Source organism: Neolamprologus multifasciatus, chromosome 22 (assembly GCF_963576455.1).
Source record: "Neolamprologus multifasciatus chromosome 22, fNeoMul1.2, whole genome shotgun sequence".
Taxonomy (NCBI): domain Eukaryota; kingdom Metazoa; phylum Chordata; class Actinopteri; order Cichliformes; family Cichlidae; genus Neolamprologus; species Neolamprologus multifasciatus.
The window spans coordinates 21,209,196-21,230,442 of record NC_140459.1 but is presented as its reverse complement, the minus strand read 5'-3'; the positions used below and the strand labels follow the sequence as shown (position 1 = coordinate 21,230,442).

The following is a 21,247-nucleotide window of genomic DNA, read 5'->3' as shown; positions in this document are numbered from 1 at the left end:
AAGTCCCTGCAATCCTAAAGAACCATTTGGTGAGCGCTGGACTGCTTCTTGTCAACAGGCTTTTGACACCATAATCGAGAGACTCACTTCAGCACCTGTTTTGGGTTTTGCTAATCCTAAACTTCCCTACCTGCTCCACACAGATGCGAGTACGACTGGGTTAGGTGCAGCCTTATACCAAGAGCAAGATGGTGAGCTTAAGGCTATAGCATTTGCAAGCAGAGGGTTATCTAGAAGTGAAGCTAAGTATCCAGCACATAAGTTGGAGTTCCTAGCCCTTAAGTGGGCTGTCACAGAAAAGTTTAGTGACTACCTTTATGGGGCTAGTTTCACTGTGGTCACCGATAGCAACCCCCTTACATACATTCTAACCTCTGCCAAGCTTGATGCGACTAGTTATAGATGGCTGTCTGCGCTCTCCACTTACTCATTCAAGCTGCAGTATAGGGCTGGAAAACAGAATGTGGACGCAGATGCATTATCACGAAGGCCACATGGTGGACTCATAGATGATCATATCTCAGTGAAGGAGAAGGAGAGGATCTTTAAGTTCACTGCCAACCACCTCTCAGAAACGGAAACCTCAGAGGTCATTCAGCCAGAGGTGATCAAAGCTATCTGTGAGCGGCATGACATCTATTTTGCTGGTGAAGGTTCTGAGTGCTCTGATCACTCAGTTGCTTTGGTTGAGTCCATAGCACTCAGTCCTGAAGCCCTGCCACCTTGCTTCCAAGGGAATGACAGTCAAGGGCTGCCAGTTATCCCCTCTTTCTCATTTGCTGAAATCTCAGAGAAACAGCAAGCAGATGCAAGCATCAGTGAAATAATTACTCAGTTGGAAAGTGGTGAGACACCTCCACCTCAAGTGAGAAAGGAGCTCCCTGAGTATGGACTCTTGTTGAGAGAATGGAACCGGCTAGAGCTCAAAAATGGAGTCTTGTTTCGCAAGAGACAGGGAGAGATGGGAGTGACTCATCAACTTGTCTTACCAAGAGAACTGAGAGATATGGTACTTGAAAGTCTTCACAACGACATGGGCCATCTTGGTGTTGAACGCACCCTTGATCTAGTGAGAGCTAGATTTTATTGGCCTAAAATGTCCTCAGTGGTTGAAGAAAAGATTAAGACTTGTGATCGCTGCGTAAAAAGAAAAACGCCACCAGAGAGAGCAGCCCCAATGGTTTCAATAGCGACAACCAGACCATTGGAATTAGTCTGCATGGACTTTCTGAGTGTGGAACCAGATCAAAGTAATACCAAGGACATATTAGTAATAACGGATCATTTTACTAAGTATGCCCCCGCAATACCAACGCCAAACCAAAAGGCGACTACCGTGGCTAAGTGTCTGTGGGAACATTTTATATCACATTATGGGTTCCCTGATAAACTCCATAGTGATCAGGGCCCCGATTTTGAGTCCCGTACCATTAAGGAGCTGTGTGAAATGGCAGGAATCCGGAAGACACGGACAACCCCGTACCATCCAAGGGGTAACCCTGTTGAGCTTTTTAACAGAACGCTGCTGCAGATGCTAGGCACTCTAAATAATAAGGACAAGTCCCGTTGGAGGGACTATGTTAAGCCTCTTGTGCATGCATACAACTGCACAAAGCATGAAGCCACAGGGTTTGCACCTTATGAGCTTATGTTTGGGAGACAACCAAGACTCCCTGTGGACTTAGCTTTCGGGCTTCCTGTTGATCCTCTGCCATTGTCTCCTTCACAGTATGTGCAAGGCCTGAAGAACCGCCTGAAAGAGAGTTATGAGCTTTCGAGCAGAAATGCTAAGAAATCTGCAGAGCGTAACAAAACTAGGTTCGTCCAGAGAGTTACAGGGTCTAGCCTTGAACCAGGGGATCGAGTGCTAGTTCGAAATGTGAGACTGAGGGGAAAGCACAAGCTAGCAGACAAATGGGAGGCAGATGTGTATGTAGTTGTGTCACATGCTAATGACCTTCCCGTGTATACAGTGTGTCCCGAGGCTGGAAATGGTCCTTTGCGCACTTTACACAGGGACCTCCTGTTGCCCTGTGGGTTTCTGCCCGTAAGTACTCCTGAAACCCCAGTACCGCCAACAGTGCGAAAGCCAAGAACCCGTCAAAACCCAGGTTATGTAAACGAATGCTCTGATGATGTCATGTCAGACGATGAAGAAGTGTATCCTTCAAGGGTTGTACTTTTGGATCCAGCTGCCTCCACCCTAATGCCCCAGGTTGACCACGTGTCATCCGACATTCCACCAGAGCAGCGCGTTACTGACAGTGTGATCCCTCTTAGCAGAGCGGTTGTTCCCGGAGCAGTTTCAGATGAAATTGAGGTGGAAATTCCCATAGAAGCAGAGGAGGAGCCCCCAGCCACAAGCTCACCTCAGGTCAGCTTTCTTGACCTTGAAGAGCAAGGAAGAACTGGAGGTGATGAAAGTGAATCTTCTGGGAAGAATAGTGAGATTTCAGTGCCCCTCATTTCACCTGTTGGGGAATCTCAGCTGCTTGACATTGAAGGTACACAAGATGTTCCTGAAACTGATGACATAGCTAATTTAACCCACATAAAAGAGCCATCAGAGGGGTTAGATGAGGCCGTCAGATGTTCAAACAGGCAGCGAAGTCGACCAAAGAGACTCCATTATGCTGAACTTGGAAACCCTTTAATAGAGGTGGTTCAGTCACTTTTTCATGGTCTGGGTGCTGCCATAATAAGGTCAATGGATGCTGCAGAACCGTTATGGTACGATCAAACCACCATCCCTCCTGTCGACCCAGTAACAACACAGCCGCAGAGAAGGTGCACGGGGACGTGCCACCCTTCAGTGGGGGAGGGTGTAACCCTGGAGAGTTACTGAAGGGTTTTAGTGTGTTATGAGTGATGTTAGTATTTTGAGTTCACTGTTAAGTTTTATTAAGTTAAATTATTTTGTTGAGAATTAATAAAATAGAAGATGTCTATAATGTCCTGATGGTCCTTGAAGTATACAGGGGGAAGTACCTCCTGCCGTTCACTGCGTAGCAGCTATGATATCAGGAAAGCGGGAGAGGAAGAAAAGTCCGTTTTTTCCTAGTGGAAAGCGTGGTTGCTTTTATTCAGTCGGATTGTATGGTGGAAATAAACTATCTGAAATTGTTGTTAACCAGAAAGGAGTTTGTTACTGCTCGGATTCTTCTGGGTGAGTTAATTTGTTGTGAACAAGAATATTGTGAGTTTAAGCCACTAACGATGACATGCTAGCGGCTATCGCGGCTATTGCTATTAGCCATGTGGCTGTACATGTGTGATTGTAAGGATTAAACTGTATGTTAGAGTTTGTTAGCTTCTTATGACGATGCATGTAAAGATTGTAAGTTATATGTATGCTGTAGATGTTGATATGTTCCTATATCAATCCTTAATTGTGTTCATTGTGAGGTGAATACAGTTTAATGAAAATGGGGTTATGTTTCTTTGTAGTTGTGCTACAACGCTGCACCATCGCCATTTTGAAGCTCCAGGAGAGCTCATTTTATTGGTTACTTTGGTCAGGTTTTTTTACTTGGGAGTACAGTTCAGTGATGATCCAAGTCCAAAGATGGCGAGCCACCCCTCCAGGATCCTTGAGATGATTGTTTTAAGAAGAGAACTAAATTCTTTGGACGAACCGTGAACTGTACAAACTCTACTTAAGTGGTAGGACAGATTTGCATTTCATTCCTCCTTTGCACATCCTGCAAGGAGAATCCTCATTTCTGCACTCACACTTAAGGGTGTCGGCTGACACGAGAGAGAGAGAGAGAGACTGAGTCAAATCCCCCAGGGGTGTGCATGTTTTGTTTATTATTTTCCGTGACTTGGGCCCAATTTTTCCTTTCATGTACTGTTATTGTTTTCATTGTATGTATGTGAGATTCTTTAATTGTGAATACAAATTGATCAAACCAAGTTCTCAGAGCGTTTCATTAGTCATCCACTCTGCTCCAGTAGTCGAACCTCAGCTATTGGCCCAACACACAGGTAACCATTTAAATCTGTATCCCAAGTGTTGAAAGGGGTGTTACACATCCACACAGATTTTGTGTTGTTATGGTGTGGTTAGCTTTGCATACAATGCGTGGATTGTATGCAGTGATGTGTCAGCACATGGTACTCTAATGGACCCTGGTTTAGCTTCTCTGTCTGCATAAGCTTAGCGTTCAGAGATGTACCCTAACAACACCACACCACAGTCAATGCATTGCACATCTATGCAAGGTTAAAGTGACCGTCTAGACGTGAGACTGACCTATGCAATACCGAGAAATGTTTTATCTACAATTGGCAGTTTATGCTTTTTCTTTGACATTTTCCTTGAAGTCTTGATTGCGCTGACTAGTCAGCGACTTTTCTGGGTGCATGACAGAGGCTGTTTGTAGTGTGACAGACTGATTAATCTCACTGTACTAATCTGGCCACCTTTGATGGGCCCCATCTTCAATGCATAGGGTTCCTCACTGTGACTCTCTATAATTTCCCAGCCTCTACAGTTGTAAAGACAAAACTTCTGGGTCCAGTACCACATACTTTGGGGCTAGCTTTGCAATGTTTGCAATGTGATGTTTGTTATCTTGCCTTGAATGCTTAGTTGAGACATAAAACACTGTGCACAGAATATATCATGCTACCTGGGTCATGCAAGGCCTAACTAGCATGACCTCTTTGGTCCCAGTGTTCCTGCACACTATTTTTATCATTCTAATGTGTCACTCATCTCTTGATGCTTTGTTCCATATGCTCGGTATAGAGGACTCTAAGGTGCTGCTGGAAGCACTTGCAGGAGACCATTTTTATCAGCAATGTTGGTGATTTGGCCCTGTTATACAAAGCTGATGCAGAATTCCTTTTCTTTAAGGAAGTTTATCTAATCATTGTTTTGTTTTCTCTTGACCTAAACTACTTTAGTGACTAATTGCTACTGCACAGAGAAATCCAAAACCAAGTACTTTTATGTTTTCAAATATAGTGACGTGATCTTGAGATCTCCTGTTTTTCTTCTCCTTAAATTGATATGAACAGGATCATAATCCCTTTTAAGGACATTTCTTGATTGGAATATCACAGCTGAATGATTTATTTTATTTATTTATTTATTTTTGTGGAAGTGAAGATAACTGTCTGGATGCTTTGACTACTCCCTATCTTTATATACAGTATTTAAATCCGATTTTTTTTGGCCTACTTTCCCACCCAATTTTCCCTGCTTCCTCTCCTCGCTACACAAATACACATGTAACATGTATCACATGTCCTCTTTGTCCCACATCCTTCTTAATAATACCTGGTGTGTACATCTCCTGTGGGGAAAGATGACAGCAAGTCCCAAATGATAGACTGTTCGTGCAGTTTGCCTGAGGAGCAGGTGCAAGTCAGAGGAGGGCTCAGAAGACATGGGCCAAAATTTAATTGGTTACAGAATGAAGGAAAACAGAAAAGGCATAAAAAGTCCAGAGAAGCAAACTCGGCTGAAGGTGGGAATTTTAAGTTAAAACACAAAACCAACAAACAGGCTGATTTCACTTGCATTCAAGGTTATCAGCAAATCTTCATACAGATCACATTATAGTGTCAGAGAGCGACTGAGTAACTAATGCTGAAAAATACCTCCTTCTTTTTTCCTATAATTAGTGCTGCATGTGCACAAAAGTGCCTTAATCAAATATTATTAACATAGTCGGTGGCTATTATTTGATATGCCTCCCATAAATATCATAGTGGGGAGCTTCTTAACACCAGCGAGTTGGCTGGTTAGCTTCGCTTGATTTTGTGAGACACTGTAAAAATTTGAGAAAACTGAAAGTACATTTAATGTTTTAGTTCTTCGACACTTCTTTTTATATCTCTTGCGAAGAATTTGTTGGTTAGACTACTGTTAATAACTGACAATCATTTAAAGTTCATGCTGGCTTTGAAATTTAGTACAGAATGTCAGTTTTATGTGTTTTTTAAACTGTTTGATAATAAGAACCATTTTAAAGAAGATTCAATGTATCCTTGTCCATATAATTAAAAATACATCTGTCAATCCAAAATGTGAATTCCACTTCACTTTAATGTGAAAGTTCTTAACAGTAAAACTTGTATGTAACCAGTTACTTCTTTATCTACAAATAGATTCACCTTGGTTTATTGTTTACCTACAGGTGTCAGTGGTGCACCTGTTGAAGACTGTGCGTTTAATTCGACTGCTGAGGCTGCTCCAAAAGATGGACCGCTACTCGCAGCACAGCACTGTGGTTCTGACCTTGCTGATGTCCATGTTTGCCCTTCTGGCTCACTGGATGGCCTGCATCTGGTACATCATCGGCAAGAAGGAAATGGAGGACAACGCGAACAACTGGGATATTGGTCAGTGGCGGGGGAAATCTTACCATAATCTTAAATTAAACCGCAAATCTTCAAACTCTTCTTCTTCTTCTTTTAGCTGCTTCCTTTAGGGTTTGCCACAGTGGATGATCTGCTTCCTACCATCACTATCATCTTGTAAACCTTCTCTTTCACTCTTGCTGCTATCCTTCTGTCGCGAATCCCTGCTGACACTCTTCACCCTCTCTACTCTGCCTGCACTCTCTTCTTCACCTCTCACGTGTACTGTCCGTTGTGTTGGATGGTTCACCCCATTTATTTTACCTCTGCTCCTTGCACCTTCACCTTTCCACTTGTTTCCCTCTCATCCACACACACGTAGTTCCTGTTATTCATTCATTCTCTCCAGAGGATACCTCCATATTTTTTATCCATCTGCTCCCTGCTCTCACTGCTGATCTCAGTGTCGTCACAACATCCTAGTCCAAGGAGACTCCTGCCTGACCTCATCTGTCCCCTTGCAAACAAGAAAAGGATCAGAGCAGATCACCGATGGAATCTCACTTCCATCTTAAAGCCATCTGTCATTCCTACCTCGACACTGTCTATCTGTCCTCATACATGTCCTGCACCACCCTAGCATATTTCTCTGCCACTTCTGACTTCCTCTTGCAGTACCAGAGCTCCTCCTTTGGCACCATATCATATGCTTTCTCTATATTCACAAAGACACAGTGCCACTTTTTTCGACCTTTTCTATACTTCTCCATCAACAGTCTCACATAAAACATTGCATCTGTAGTGTTCTTCCTTCGAAGCGCCTTCGAAATCATACGATGTCAAAACAAACAATGACTTGTAACTGAGACCTTTTTTTTCAGCATAGCACAGGTGCTACTAGGCACTTTGCCAGTATCAGTTGTAGCATCTTCAGGCGCTGTTGGTGCTTGGATTAGTAATGTAATACAATCTTCCCACCCCCTATCATTCGCAGGAAGACACTGAATATGCTGATTCACCACAAATGTTGCTAGAATATCACAGAGAACCAGACAAAGAAAGAAAAACATTTGTTGCTGTGTTTTGTACCAAAAGTTAATTGAATTCATTATATTGTAGCCATGTGAAAATAAATAAGTCTCAGAGCTACCCACCACTGTGGTAACAGTGTACATGTAATGTGATGTGTGCCTGCAGAGATTTGTTATCAACTTTGTTACAGGATGCTAATGGAAAACTGACTCCGGTGACATCAAATGCTGGGACAAAATCTGGGGCTAAAAAACAGCCTCAGTTTCTGTTCTAGCTGAAGGAGTCATTATCTAGTTTTGTCAGACTCGGTATAAAACAAACGCTGAGCTTCTATGGGCCAAAATCTGTGCAATAAGCAGACTCCTACAAAGGCTATAATAGAGGCTAGTATAATAAAAGACACAGACAGACAGACAGACAGACTAGACTGTATCCCTAAAGGCCAAAAACATTAACTCGTTTAAAATTGGCCCTTTCAGCTTTACCATCATGTTGACCTCTGGACTGCTTCCAGTGCTAGCTGCAATTGATAGATTGTTCTCCGGAGAGTCCTGTTCGGTGCACCTGCAAATTGTGCATCTATGCTGCATGTGGGGTCTACTCCACTGTGCCAGAACGGTTAGCCTTCAACTATTATTATGGAGAAGTGGACAAATTCGAAGAGAGTGAAATATGCTTAATTGGATTTGTGGTGAGTAAAGATTGTGCTGTTCTGGCTCATGAATGTTCTCCCTGTGACAACACTGGATATTACCAAAACTCAGCAACTTCAAAGTCATGTTCATTTTTATGCTTCACACCTGATGCACTACCTGCAGGCTCGCTGGCTGCAGGTTTTGGGGGGGGGGGGTTTGTTTTTGTTTTTGTTTTTTTAAAAAAAAAAAAAAAAAGCTTTCGTCACCAGTAGTGTAGAGGTGCACAAGAAGACAAACTTGAACAGGACAGAAGTCCTATTTAAATTTCTGAAGTGCCGTTAAAACCAAAGATACAGGGTTTTTTCTGCAAGTGAGATCTTATATTTACCTGTATGCATTTGTCATCAGGGTCTTCATATAGGATTTTAAGCCTTTACGGTAGAGCCGTCAAAAAAGGTGGGCGAAACAACTGTATCAGTTATGTGTGTGTGCATTGTAAAATCAGTGCAAATGTGTCAATTCTTCTCATAACGAAACACGAGGCTTCCCCTTTAGTCCTCGGGTCACTTATGTATAACGAGGCCCGTTGGGCTGATTTTTGGTTAGCATCGATAAGCTGTGCTGCTCACAATTACCTTGTTCTTGCGTCTTCATAACTGGATCCCGGTCAGTATACAGTGGGTCATGAGAGCAATGCAGATTTCTTTTCACCAATTACTGCATTTCAGTGTCATAAAATATCAGGTCAGTACATGAGCCAGGATTAATGTGTTGCATTCTAATTACACATTTCTGATGCTCAAGTAAGCACTGAAGTGAGACAGCTATGAGGAGCTTCTATCCAATTACCATTCATCAGTGTCTCCAGGAGACTCTTGGGATCAGCTGTATGTCTCCACACTATACTGAACTGGGACCAGTTCTGGTTCCTGAGAAGCTGATCTGCTTCCACTGTGAAATCCACTATAGGAGAGCTAACCACAGTTCCTAGAACTAGGAAACAGTGTTGTTGGGTTAGGGTGTAACTAGATTCTTCACTGCATAGGATTTCATGATAACCAGTAATAATGAAGGCTGGTAATTTTGTGGAAATTTTGTTACAAGTCGAGTTTAAATTTTATATTAACTGCTGTTATGAAATTGAAACAAATGCCACGTGTCTGTCTGACCATCCGTTTGCTGTTTACACTATATTAAAACAGGATGGCTCCATGAACTGGGAAAGCGTCTGGAGTCGCCGTACTATCCCACAGGAGGTGTTAATGGTTCTGGCAGTGGTCCCTCCATCCGAAGCGTCTACATCTCTTCACTCTACTTCACACTCAGCAGTCTCACCAGCGTGGGCTTCGGCAATGTGTCAGCCAACACTGACGCTGAGAAGATCTTCTCAGTTTGTGTCATGCTTATAGGAGGTACACGAACAAACAATTAGTCGTGAGATATCGTTACATTAACTTGAGTGCACACGTGTTTTGGAAATGATGGAAATGCTTACATTTATCATGAGATCAGATTGAGACAACAGTGTGTGGAATTATACTTACCTGTACAAATGGCTCTTACCTGAAATCGGATACGCAGTGAAGCAGGATAGACGGATGGATGGAACATCAACAAAATCTGATCCTGGTCCATCATTTGTTTCACTGTAAGCTGTTATATTTCACTGGCAGACAACTGCAGGAAGGTCTGATCTGGTTTAAACTGGCTTGTTACACTACATTTGTGTTTTGGGGATGAGGAGAGGTCACCGTGGTGGGGGTTTTCCCTGTGGACACTCCCAATTCTGGTTCAGCTAAATGCTAAATGTCCCTGGCTGCCTGGGGCAGTAGCAGTAGCTGTCACAGACACACCACACAAACATGTGCTTACACAAACACACACACGCTATCCCTGTTGGGTTTACACGAAATAAAAACTAAAACCAAGCACCTGTTCATATTTATATGGAAACATAGGCCAAACAGGATGGGTGGAATTGAATTAAATCATTTTATTCCATCATTCAATGCAAACATGAATAACAATATGACTAAATGACCTTACCGGGATACAACAGTGTAAAACATAAAATGTAATTAGTTTTCAGTGGTGAAGCTTAAAGCTCAGTTTTCTTTCATTAATGGCTCATGCCACAATCAGTAATCGCTGTCACAGCAGTCCCACTTTCCCGTCTTGCAGCATGCGACACAGCTGCAGCACCGCTGAAAAGTGAATGAGCTTAGGACAGGACAGGTATCTGTCATCCCAATCAAATATGACCCTGCCAGACCTAATCCTGATGTTCCTGTGTTCTAGGAGCAGAGCTGCAGGATATGCATGTGTATATTTAGTTGATTTGATGTTTATTTGATCATAGAAATCAAGTGGAGGCAGAACTGTTGTAAAACTAGGCTTATTCCTGTCGCTTATTTAATTTTTTAAAAATATGATAGAATTCCTGTTTCTAGATGTTTCTCTCCATGTACCGCTGACCTGCTTTGAGCAACATGTGATCTGAGTCCAATTCCATGTTTTTCTACTATTATTGTGCTGTTTCTCTTTGGTTTGCTGTGAGATACAAAACCAGTCTAGAAAAGAGTTTAGTCAGGTTTCCTATTTTTGTTCCCTGTCTTGACAATTCAGTGTCAGCACATTTTTCACTGCATGTCATCAATGCTTACTGTCCACTTCATTAACTCTCCTTCTTCATCTCTTCTTACCTGCAGCACTGATGCACGCTTTGGTCTTTGGTAATGTGACAGCCATTATCCAGAGGATGTACTCACGCTGGTCTCTGTACCACACCAAAACCAAAGATCTCAAGGACTTCATACGTGTCCATCATCTGCCGCAGAGCCTCAAGCAGCGAATGCTGGAGTACTTTCAAACAACCTGGTCGGTCAACAATGGCATCGACTGTAACGAGGTATGAAAGGAAGATGGCCTGATTGGTTTTTGCTAAACTGAAATTGGAAGTGTCTTTGCATTGACGATATCCCAACATCGCCATCAAATACAGTAATTACTTAAGTTGGTATTAACCCTTTTCCTACTTGGTCTGTTCACTTGTACTTTAAATGTCCAACAGCACAGCCCACAGGGACCGATAACTCATTTGAAAGTTCACATACTCCTTACATGTCAGCCACATTTAGGCTCATGGTAGAGGTGAAAATACAATCAATGGTACTATGATTACCCACAGTGAACACAGGTGTGTTTAGCCCTGAGCACTGACTCACAGGGAGAAGAAGACATTACTTTTTTGTCCATGCATGATGATATTTAGAGGACAAGCTGTCGGCCTTCAGTTTCAAAAATGATGATTCGAGGCTGGTTTTCAAAACCAGATTTTGTTTTGTTTATGTTGAAGACAACATCAGGCGAAAGGAAACGTACGAACAGATCTAAGTGTGCAAATGTGGCTTCAGGACCATGTAGAGAAAACACACAGTAAGACAGGGTGAACAACACCTCTGCTTGATAAGCTCAGGGAAACGGAGGCAACCAGTCAGCAGTATAGTAGCAACCCGTCCCTCTAGGCTGTGAATGCCTGCAAGACAGCTGTCAGAAAACAGAGCAGGGAGTGGAGGGAGTGATGATGATGAAACCCAGATAAATGAATTATAGATGGGCCTGTTGATTAAAGTAAGCCTGCCTCTGATGACTCATTGATCAGCTGTGATGCTGCTGAGCTGCAGATTTTTGTCCCGATGAGGGGATGGACAGATAGATGATGTGCAAATGACAGCGTTTCTCCAGATTCTCACCTTACATTGTCTGTGTTGCAGCCACAGGTGTTTCATTGGTTAGTAATGGTGTATAAAGGTAATTATTACTATATAATGATAGTAATAATAATATCTTTTAACTTTAGGTACATGTGTTTTTTTTCTTACAATTACAAGTGTCATGCTGCTCACATCCTTCTCTGATTTCTATTTTTCCCCCCATCTCTACAGCTGCTGAAGGACTTCCCAGATGAGCTGCGATCTGACATCACCATGCACCTTAACAAGGAGATCCTGGAGCTGTCGCTGTTTGCCTCTGCCAGTCGCGGCTGCCTGCGCTCCCTGTCACTGCACATCAAGACCTCTTTCTGTGCTCCAGGAGAGTACCTCCTTCGACAGGGTGACGCTCTCCAGGCCATCTTCTTTGTCTGCTCAGGATCCATGGAAGTGCTGAAAGATGGCATGGTGCTGGCCATTCTGGGTATGATAAAAGGGAGAAGGAAGGGGCTCGCGGGTGGGAAGACGGAAGGAAAACAGATCTTTTCTAATTTTAACAAGGAAACAGCAAGCTTAATAACGAAGCTCTGCGTGGCTCTTTGTGTAAAAGCCCATCCTGAAAATAGGCTAATTGTTTTGAAATTGAAGGATTACATTGTCCTAGAGGCTATTGTGCATTTTCAGTGAATTATTATTAAGCTCTTGTTAAAAAGTCAACTCACTGGCCTCAGCAGAGATTCCTCTGGAGTTATCATCACTCTGATGCTGCAGATTTGTCGACTGCATATCCATGATGTGAATCTTTCAACACATTGCAAAAGGTGCTCTATTGGATTGAGATCTAGTGGTTGTGTAGTCCATTTAAGTACATTAAACTTATTGTCATGTTCAAGAAACCAGTTTGTGATGATTTGAGCTTTGTGGCATGGTGTGTTATCCTGCTGCAAGCATCCATCAGATAATGGTGCAGGGTCATAGGTCAGCAACAATATTCAGGCTGTGGTTAAGCTCAGTTAGGCAACAATGCTCACTTGGTTGTAACAATTTACACAAACAAAGTGGGATGGATCCGTGCATATGAAAAAATTCATTTGAATATTGCAGCAGAAATTGAGAATCGTCAGACCAGGCAACATTGTAGCCTAAGTTTCCTGTTCTTGTGCCACCTGGTGTGGTCTTCTGCAGCAGTAGCACATCTGTTGTACATTCTTCTGCAGCCTTCCAATCAGCTAGAAGCATGTCTTGGGGGTTCCTTTTTGTCTGTATTAGATTGTGCAGTGAGGATGAGACAACAAGCCTTGGATCTGAGTCAGACCCGGGCCACAGCATTTAGCCCTCCAGCACATGCAGCATATTGCCTGCTCAACTTGGAAGCCAAACAGGCACCCAGGGAACTGCCATTGACTGGACATTTTCTCCTTTTCTGACCATTCTCTGATAACCCTAGAGATTGTCGTGTGGGAAAGTCCCAGTAGATCAGCAGTGTTTGAAATTCTCAAACCAGCCAACGGCCAACAACAATGGCATGTTTGAAGTCTCCTATATCACCTTTCTTTCTCATTCTGACACTCATTTTGAACTTGGGCAGGTCGCCTTAACCATGTCTACATGCATTGATGGAGCTGGATGGATGGAGCTGCCGTGTGATTGGCTGATTAGATATTTGAGTTAAAGAGCAGTTGAAAATGTGCACCAAATGCAGTGACCAGTGAGTGTAAATGCCATTTTTGCAGTAGGCAAAGAAGGACTTGTCAATTTGTGCAGATAATATGAAGGAGCTGCATTCTTCTTTAAGCTGGGCTGCATGTTTTTGTGATGTCTTGAAGTCCACAGAGGATGAGCGGAGCTGACTGGCAGGTGATGAAAGAGACATTCAACCTTTGCCAATTGTTTTATATCATATACCAGTGATCCATTCGATCCATAATTGCCCAATTCCATCCAGGCTAAACTATTCCAATCCAGTTATGTCCAGCTGAGCATTCATCATATCTTTTCCACAGTAGTGTAATTCAGTCTTCTGTCAGCTTTAATCTGTGCTGTCCCGTTGAGTCTAGCACATTTAATCAGTCCAATTCACAGAGTTAGGTCATTTTAGTTTCTTCTAGTCTTGATCATTTTAATGCTGCTCATCCCAGTTCCTCGTTGCTTGCTGAAGTAGGTCTCTATATAACACCCCGGGCCAAATTCATTTGCTTTTTCACTTTCAGTTTTAAATTGATATTTGATTTGCTAAAGCACCAGCTAATTACAGCATCTGAAGCCAGAACTGACTTCTGTGTTTTCTACAACAGAAACAGAAAAATACAAAAAACAGTCTATTTCAGTAGGTGGATCCCCCCGATTGAGGAATTCCAAAGGAAGCTGCGTGCTGAAATAGAAACGGGCTTCTCATTAACGATTCCACAACATGCTCAAAAGCTGCGAGTCAGCTTGAACCGAGAAAAAATATTGCTGTCTTTGTTCATGAAATTACAATAATTAATTAAAAAGGACTGTTTTGTTTATACAGCAGAAGTCTTGGTGAAATACAAATGAAGTTGCATTTCACTTTAGCAAAGTCTCTTTGTCCTTATTATTCATTTTTATTATGCATTTGCCTGAGTAAAAACATCTCACGTATTGCAAGTATCAAATGGTCATCTTAAACTGGCAGATCCCAATCATAAAGCTATGTGCAACATGTCAAACTGCGAGGGACTTATTTATGATCAGGGCCTCTCTATAGAATCGGTAGTCTTAATAAGAGTTTTTTTTAGACATTTTTTGTTTTTGTTTGGGGTTTTTTTGTTACTTGAGAATAGATCATATTTATTTAGTTTCTTAAGAAATGGTTGTTCTTGTGCGACCTTAAACATGCAACACTGAACAAACCATATTAAGCTTGTAATCCATGTATAATAGATTTGTTACTATGAAGAAGCAGTTAAGTACATTTTTGAGGGAAAGCACTTAGTTAATGAGCTTGCAGTTGTAAAACACAGCCATGCAGAATAAATCATTGTGCTTTCCAATGACTTATAAAGCGATAGTAAGCAACTAATATTCATGTTAATAAGCAGCAGACATGTGAACTTAAATATAAAGTGCAAATCTGCTCTCTCTCCACCCACATGTCTTGTCTGTATCTTCATTGCCACTATTAATACCAAAGCTGAATAATAGGGTAGAATGATAGAAAGATAAAAGAACAAAAGAGTCACAAAATCTGCACCTAAAACGACTTTAACACATTAAACATGGTTATAAAGGTAATCATTCAACTTCTTCAGTGCTCATTACTTTTTTCTTAAAGTAATGGACTATTTTTTAAGTAAGATTTAAAAAAAAAAAAAAACTCCAGTATGTTCAGCTTAGAGATGAAGAATTTTCTGAAAGTTCATAAAATGATGCCCATCTTTGTGTGCAGAACAAATCGAGATGTAGACTCACTCGAGCTGTATCTGCAAGCATGCACATCTGCTGTGCGATGCAACCTCTTGCCCTAAGTGACTATACTGGCTTTTGCTTTCTGACCTTCATGACACAGGAATACATTCTATCTGTCACAAGTGCGTGTGACAGAGAATAGAAGACAGCCAGATGGTTTAAGAGACTCCATCTGTCACGGCTTTTTCCTCTTTTGGCATTGTTATCTTTGTGTTTGTATCTAGTTGTTTGTAGAAACAACACCTGCATGCCTTTTCTCCTGTTATAAAAGAGGGGAAAAAAAGGTTTCTGTGTTTTCCTGTTTGTGTGTATCGAGTAGGCGGAATTGTTTTCTGCTGTTTTCTGCTGAATGGCTTGTGTTTGTGTGTGTGTGTGGGTGGGTGGGTGTATATGTGTATGTAGGCTTGACAGGCGGAGAGCGTTGTCTCTGTGCTTGTGTGCTGAAGGTCAGGCTAACTTCGAGTGTCTGAAGAAAAAAAAAGCTTCTCTCTCTCTCTCTCAGCATGTGTCTCTCGTCTCTCTCTATCACCCCCTTCCTTGTCACACAGCGAGTCCATACCCACAGCTCAGTACCACATAACAGACAGAAGACCAAAAACAGGAAGAGTGAGAGGATGAGGAGAAACTTTGGGAAGATGGAGAGAACGTGTGCTGAAAGAGGGAGGGCAAAAAGGAAGCAGAAGAGTGTAAAACAAGAGGAATCAAATGAGATGAAGCAAATGAAAATGGATGGGAGTTAAGATGAGAGAAAGTGATGAGAAAAGAAAAAAGGAAAGAGAAGAAGAAGAAGTGATGAGAGTAAAAGGGAGCCAAGCTGAGGTCCAGATTGGTGAGTGAAGGGAGAAAGGAAGGAACATACGGAAGAAGGAATCAAAAGTTAACAAGACAGAAAGATAAGCAAAAAGAAAAATGAAAAGAAAAGGAAAAATGAATAAAAAGAAAGAAAACACAAAATGGAAAAGACAGAGAAACTCAGAAAGAAGTAAAACATGGCAGATAAAAGGGTTAGAAGGCGAACAGGAGATGGAGGCGGAGGGAAGCATGTAGTGAGCTGAAAAGGAAGAGGAGAATTTAAAAAAGGAAGATGGGGATGACAGGAATGAAAGAAACCTAGAAAGAGACAGATACAAAAAAGATAAGAAAGACCGCAAAGAAGAAAGAAAAGTAAATAGGAAGACAAAAAAGCAAATTAAAAACCAGAATGATGCAACAAAAGCTAAAATGTTAAGAATAAAATGGAAGTTTGGGAAACACAAAGTAGCAGACGAATAGCGGACAGGAAACACAAAGCAGGAAACAAGAAGTGAAACAAAGAAGCAAGAAAAGAAAAAGAGGGAATGGAGGAGAAGGAAGATGATTGAAAAGAAAGAAAAGTCAGTGACAAAGGGTTTTGATATAGCTGAACCAGTAGGATCTCTAAAAACAGAGGGAGTGAAGGAAAGAGGAGAGGAATAATAACCGGGGTGAGAAGGAGTGGGTTGAGAAAGCGACAGAGAAAGAGAACATGAACAGTCATGACTGCCACTCCATCAGCTGTGGTGTAATTTAGCTGCGTTCACACCACGAAATGACCATAATGAATAATTTATCTCTGCTTAAGGGATATTAACTCTAAAGGGGCACTTATCTTCATCCTGTATGGAGAGGAACAGCTGTCACAGCCACTTCACCCAAACTGTAAAACTGACTAAAAGCAGTGGAAGTGATTTATAAATAATAATTATAGACCAAAACAACGCTGCAATATTCTGTTTATTCTCTATCTCATTAAACTTGTTTCCTATTTGGTATTACTTGGTCATTAGTGTTTAGCTTTTTAAACAGTATTACTTGAAGCCTTCCCATTAATACAGTGCTCACTTTTTGGTCTTGCAGATGCATTTGAAGTTGCCTCTTTATGCTCTTCATACTTTAACATCTAAGAAGTCAGTGGCAAACATTAATTAGCAAAAGACATTTAGGTAATAAACAAATAAAGAATTTCAGGCTGCCTTTCTTGTTTTGATAGAGGTGGAGTTTGGTGGTATGTGGCTCTGTCATGGTATAGCAGCCTTAAGGCTCCAGGTACACAGTAGAACAGGTGGAAATTACAACACACATGACATTGATTAAGTCAGACACCACGTGAGAAGGAGAAGCTGAGGTGGGGGTGGGTTCCAAAGCAGCTTGCAGAGGCAGAAGCAATTATATGTAGTCCAAGGTTCCTTAGTAGTGCACCCTTAATAAAAGTTACTATGAGAATTTGTAAAAGTGTGTTAGCTGAGCTATCACCTTTGGAGGCTTGCAGTGAGATCAGCTGTTTTCAGCTTTACCAAGCTGAGTGTGTCTTCCTTCCCTGCCTTAACCAACACTGTGCTCAGTACTTAGTGTAATATTAGAAGACATACAGTCTATAATAGTGACAAAGTTACTAATTAGAATTCAGAATAAGTTATATTCTGAGTCTTGAATAAATGAATAATCGTCTTAATGTCTTAGCATTACTCTGCTCCAGCACCTCTCCACCCTCCAAGCTTATAAACTTTTCAGTAAACGCTGATGTGTCCTGATGCATCTGCAGAAAAGATTACTGAGTCTGTACCTCTAACACCCTTTACCACAGTGTACATTATGCTGTCACCTCTTTTTCTGACCATCTCACTCTCTCTCTGCCTGAGCAGGTAAAGGTGACCTGATCGGAGCAAACCTGTCCTTGGATAACCGGGTGATAAAAACCAATGCAGATGTGAAAGCCCTGACCTACTGTGACCTGCAGTGTATCAACCTGAAAGGACTCTATGAGGTGTTGGACCTCTATCCTGAATACTCTCACCACTTCGTCCAGGACATCCAGCAGGACCTCACGTACAACCTGAGAGAGGGACACGAGGCACACGTGAGTCCATCCAAGTATTGGTGTATTGATTCCACATATAATTGGGTAACTTATAAAGCGAGGGAAATGAGTATAAACAGTTTGTAATCTCCGTGGTAGTTTCATTTTAAAGGAGAGAGTTACATCATTTACAGTTACATCATCAGCAATAGCACTCAGTCTGGAGCTTCTTAAAGCTTATCTCATGAGATTATTTTACATTGTGGAAAGCATATCCAAGCAAAATAAATGACGAAAGTTACAAATTTAACACGGGATCAAATCATTTTTTCCTTGGAAGGAGATTTAAACAGATTTTTAACTATACATCCCCATGAACCGTTTTTTGATTGTGATGCCAAAAGAAGGAGCTACAGAAAAGAAAGAAAGATGTGAGAAGACATGCGTTAGGTGCTAATTTTGCTAAAGCAATAGCAATGAAATAATAAATTAAATAAGCAAAATAGATTTGGGGATCCCAAAGCCAAACACCAAATCAAATTTTTCATTTGTTTTAATTATCTCCATACACCCTTAATAGATCCTGATTTTTCAATATTTTTTAATTAATGATGCCTGGGTATTACCCACAGCAGTGCAAGAGAAGCAATTAATGTGCTCTCGCCAATTTCTCGGTGAAATGAATCACGATACTGTACTAATGTGTGAGAATGACTGATGAGTTTAGAGACGGCAAAGCAAGAAGGGTCTGGAAACTTTAAAATTACAGAGAGAGAGAGAGCTAGCTGAGCCGTCTTGGAGAAGCTGAACTGCTGTAATTACAGTCAGGTGTTTTTGTCTCGCCTGCCCAAACGCCGCTGGCCCACTTACACGCTCACACACATCATTAACACACACACACCCGCACTCACTCGCACTGCATGCCGCAGGGCTTTTAGGTGAGGCTAATGTGCAGAGGGGCAGCCCAAATCTCAGGGTTCAATAGACTTTAAATGAAGACAGGAGATGGAGGGGTGCTTTCCGGCTGAGATGTTGAGATTGCTTTTTTTTTTTTGGTCTTACTATCCTGCATTTACCACTACAGTACTACTATATCAAGGTCATTAGGGTATTTGTCATTATCATCTATTCTATTCTTATACTGGCTTTAGAAAATAATTTACTGTATGACCTTGTGAACTGACTCACCTGTAAATTAAAAGCAAGAAAAGAAAGATGACAGGTTAATTGCACTTATCTGCAGTTCATTTACTGTGTTTCCTCTTTGGCTTTCTTCCAGGTTAAGGCCAGACTGTCCACAACAGCTCTAGAGACGCAGGTACCCAAATTCTCACTCTCACAAGCAGAAGCTAAACAGATTTTAGACAGGTGCCATCAATTTAAAAGACTTGTCCGATCAGTCCATGTTGTTTGTTAACAGCCATCACCGAATTTTTAATCAGCTCTCACTAAGAAATTTGATGCTTCTGCACTCTGAAAACTTTGTTGGGTGACTCAGCGGAAGGCTTCAGTCACCGATAATGGGCACAATCATTGTTTGAGACTTGATGAAGGACGAAATGGATCACTTCTGCACAAAATTAGTTGCAGTCATTAGATCATGGCGGCACCAGAATAGAAGGCGATAAGATGCTCTATATACTGTCAAGCTGTCGAAATATTTTACAGAAGAGTCTGTCTCTCTCGATGAGACATTAATCTCATGCTGGTGGTATTTTTGTCATAGGAAGATGGTTCAGTAGGCGACTGTGGTCTTTACTTCTGCTATTATCAGGCTGAGACATCGTCTTGTAGCTGTAGGCTCATTGCAGACCACCAATGATACCACCTCTCTGTGTTCAATGAGACAGGTGTCAGGTGTTGCATTTACTGTTCTGCAGGACACATCTGCAACCTAAACTGTTGATCTGACCTTTTATCCAACTGAGTGGGCTACTCGTTGCACTTACAAGTCATTAGTACATTTTGTTTACTTAAAGAAAATAAAGAAGGATTTTATTAACTTTGCAGAGAAAAAAGTGAAATGGCCATGGTATACAGATGAGCCAAAGTGATTTTAGATTTTAATTGAATTTTGCTTTTTTTTTTTTTTTATTATGTCATCTTCAAAATGGTCTAAGTATTTATTGCGATCTTCATCTGCTGTTGCTTTCTGAAGTTTCTTTCATTTTTAAAAAAATTCAGTCAGAGGTGAAGAGGAACGGGCGAGTGGTTCAGGGCTATCCACCTATCACAGAGGCACAGGAGGAACATGAGGAAGATGCGGAGCTGGAGGAGCAGGAGGCCGTGACCGTATCTTTGTTATCACGGCAGAAACGAGCAGTGAACCTCAGGGGGGCTGGTGAGAAGTCTCCAATGTGCGGACCCAGCCAGAAGAGCGTGGCACAAAACTCTAGCAGGTCTCGGAGGATGATCCAGGAAATTACTCTCAACACTTTAGATCCTTCCAATCTCAGCCCCAGGTGAGTTTGTTCTCCATTGATTGGTCTTACTTCCTGTCTAGGCCTGTTTCCCTGTGAATCCACGCTATGCCTATTTTTATATTTCTTTGGAAGAGTGCATATGCCGCAAACTAGAAATGAGTCAAAAGTGTCATCAGTGACAAACAGTATGTGTATTTACTAAACCCTGTGACAGACTAATGGAAGTCTAACCCTCTTAATTTCTATTATGTGATCTATCAGTGAGGGTATACAGAAAAGGTTTCACACCCTGAAACGTGCAGTTCTTACAGAAACTGCAAAATGGAAGAAATATATCTCGGACTCCGACGACCTCAGTCAGCATATTAAATGTTACATTTCATGACAGCACAATCAGAAAACGACTAAATAAATATAGCTTGTTTGGAAAGACTGCACGAAGAAAGCCTCTTCTTTCTAAAGAGAACATGGCAGCACAGGTTAGGTTTGCAGAGTTGCATCTGAGCAAACCACAAGGCTTCTGGAACAATGTCCTTTTGACAGATGAGACCAAAGTGAAGCTATTTGGATATACAGCAACATGTTTGGTAAAATCCAAAAATAGCGTATGAGCAGAATCACAGATCATTTGGTTGTTTTGCAACCACATGACCTTGGATGCCTTGCAGTCACTGAGCTGACCATGAACACCAAACCAAAGTATTCTAGAGTCAAATATGAGGCTATTTGTCCAGCAGCTAAAGCTACAACAGACCTCTACGATCCTCTAAGATCATGTGGCAGGACCGTAAAGGAGCTGTGCATACATGACACCTCTATGAACTGAAGCAACATTGTAAAGAAGAGTGGAACAAAATTCCTCCACAATGATATGAGTTATTGATAAAGTCA

General features: G+C 41.6%; 1 protein-coding gene across 1 annotated transcript in view; it reads left to right on the top strand.

Moving 5' to 3' along the window:
- The window catches only part of kcnh8 (potassium voltage-gated channel, subfamily H (eag-related), member 8), a 63,583-nt gene that overhangs the window by 35,279 nt on the left and 7,057 nt on the right, over positions 1–21,247 (top strand). The window contains exons 7-13 of the mRNA XM_085148036.1: positions 6,150–6,354; positions 9,182–9,391; positions 10,688–10,887; positions 11,924–12,173; positions 17,779–17,993; positions 19,213–19,251; positions 20,118–20,395. Of these exons, the coding sequence (XP_085004162.1) occupies positions 6,150–6,354; positions 9,182–9,391; positions 10,688–10,887; positions 11,924–12,173; positions 17,779–17,993; positions 19,213–19,251; positions 20,118–20,395 (1,397 nt within the window). The remainder of the gene's footprint in view (positions 1–6,149; positions 6,355–9,181; positions 9,392–10,687; positions 10,888–11,923; positions 12,174–17,778; positions 17,994–19,212; positions 19,252–20,117; positions 20,396–21,247) is intronic.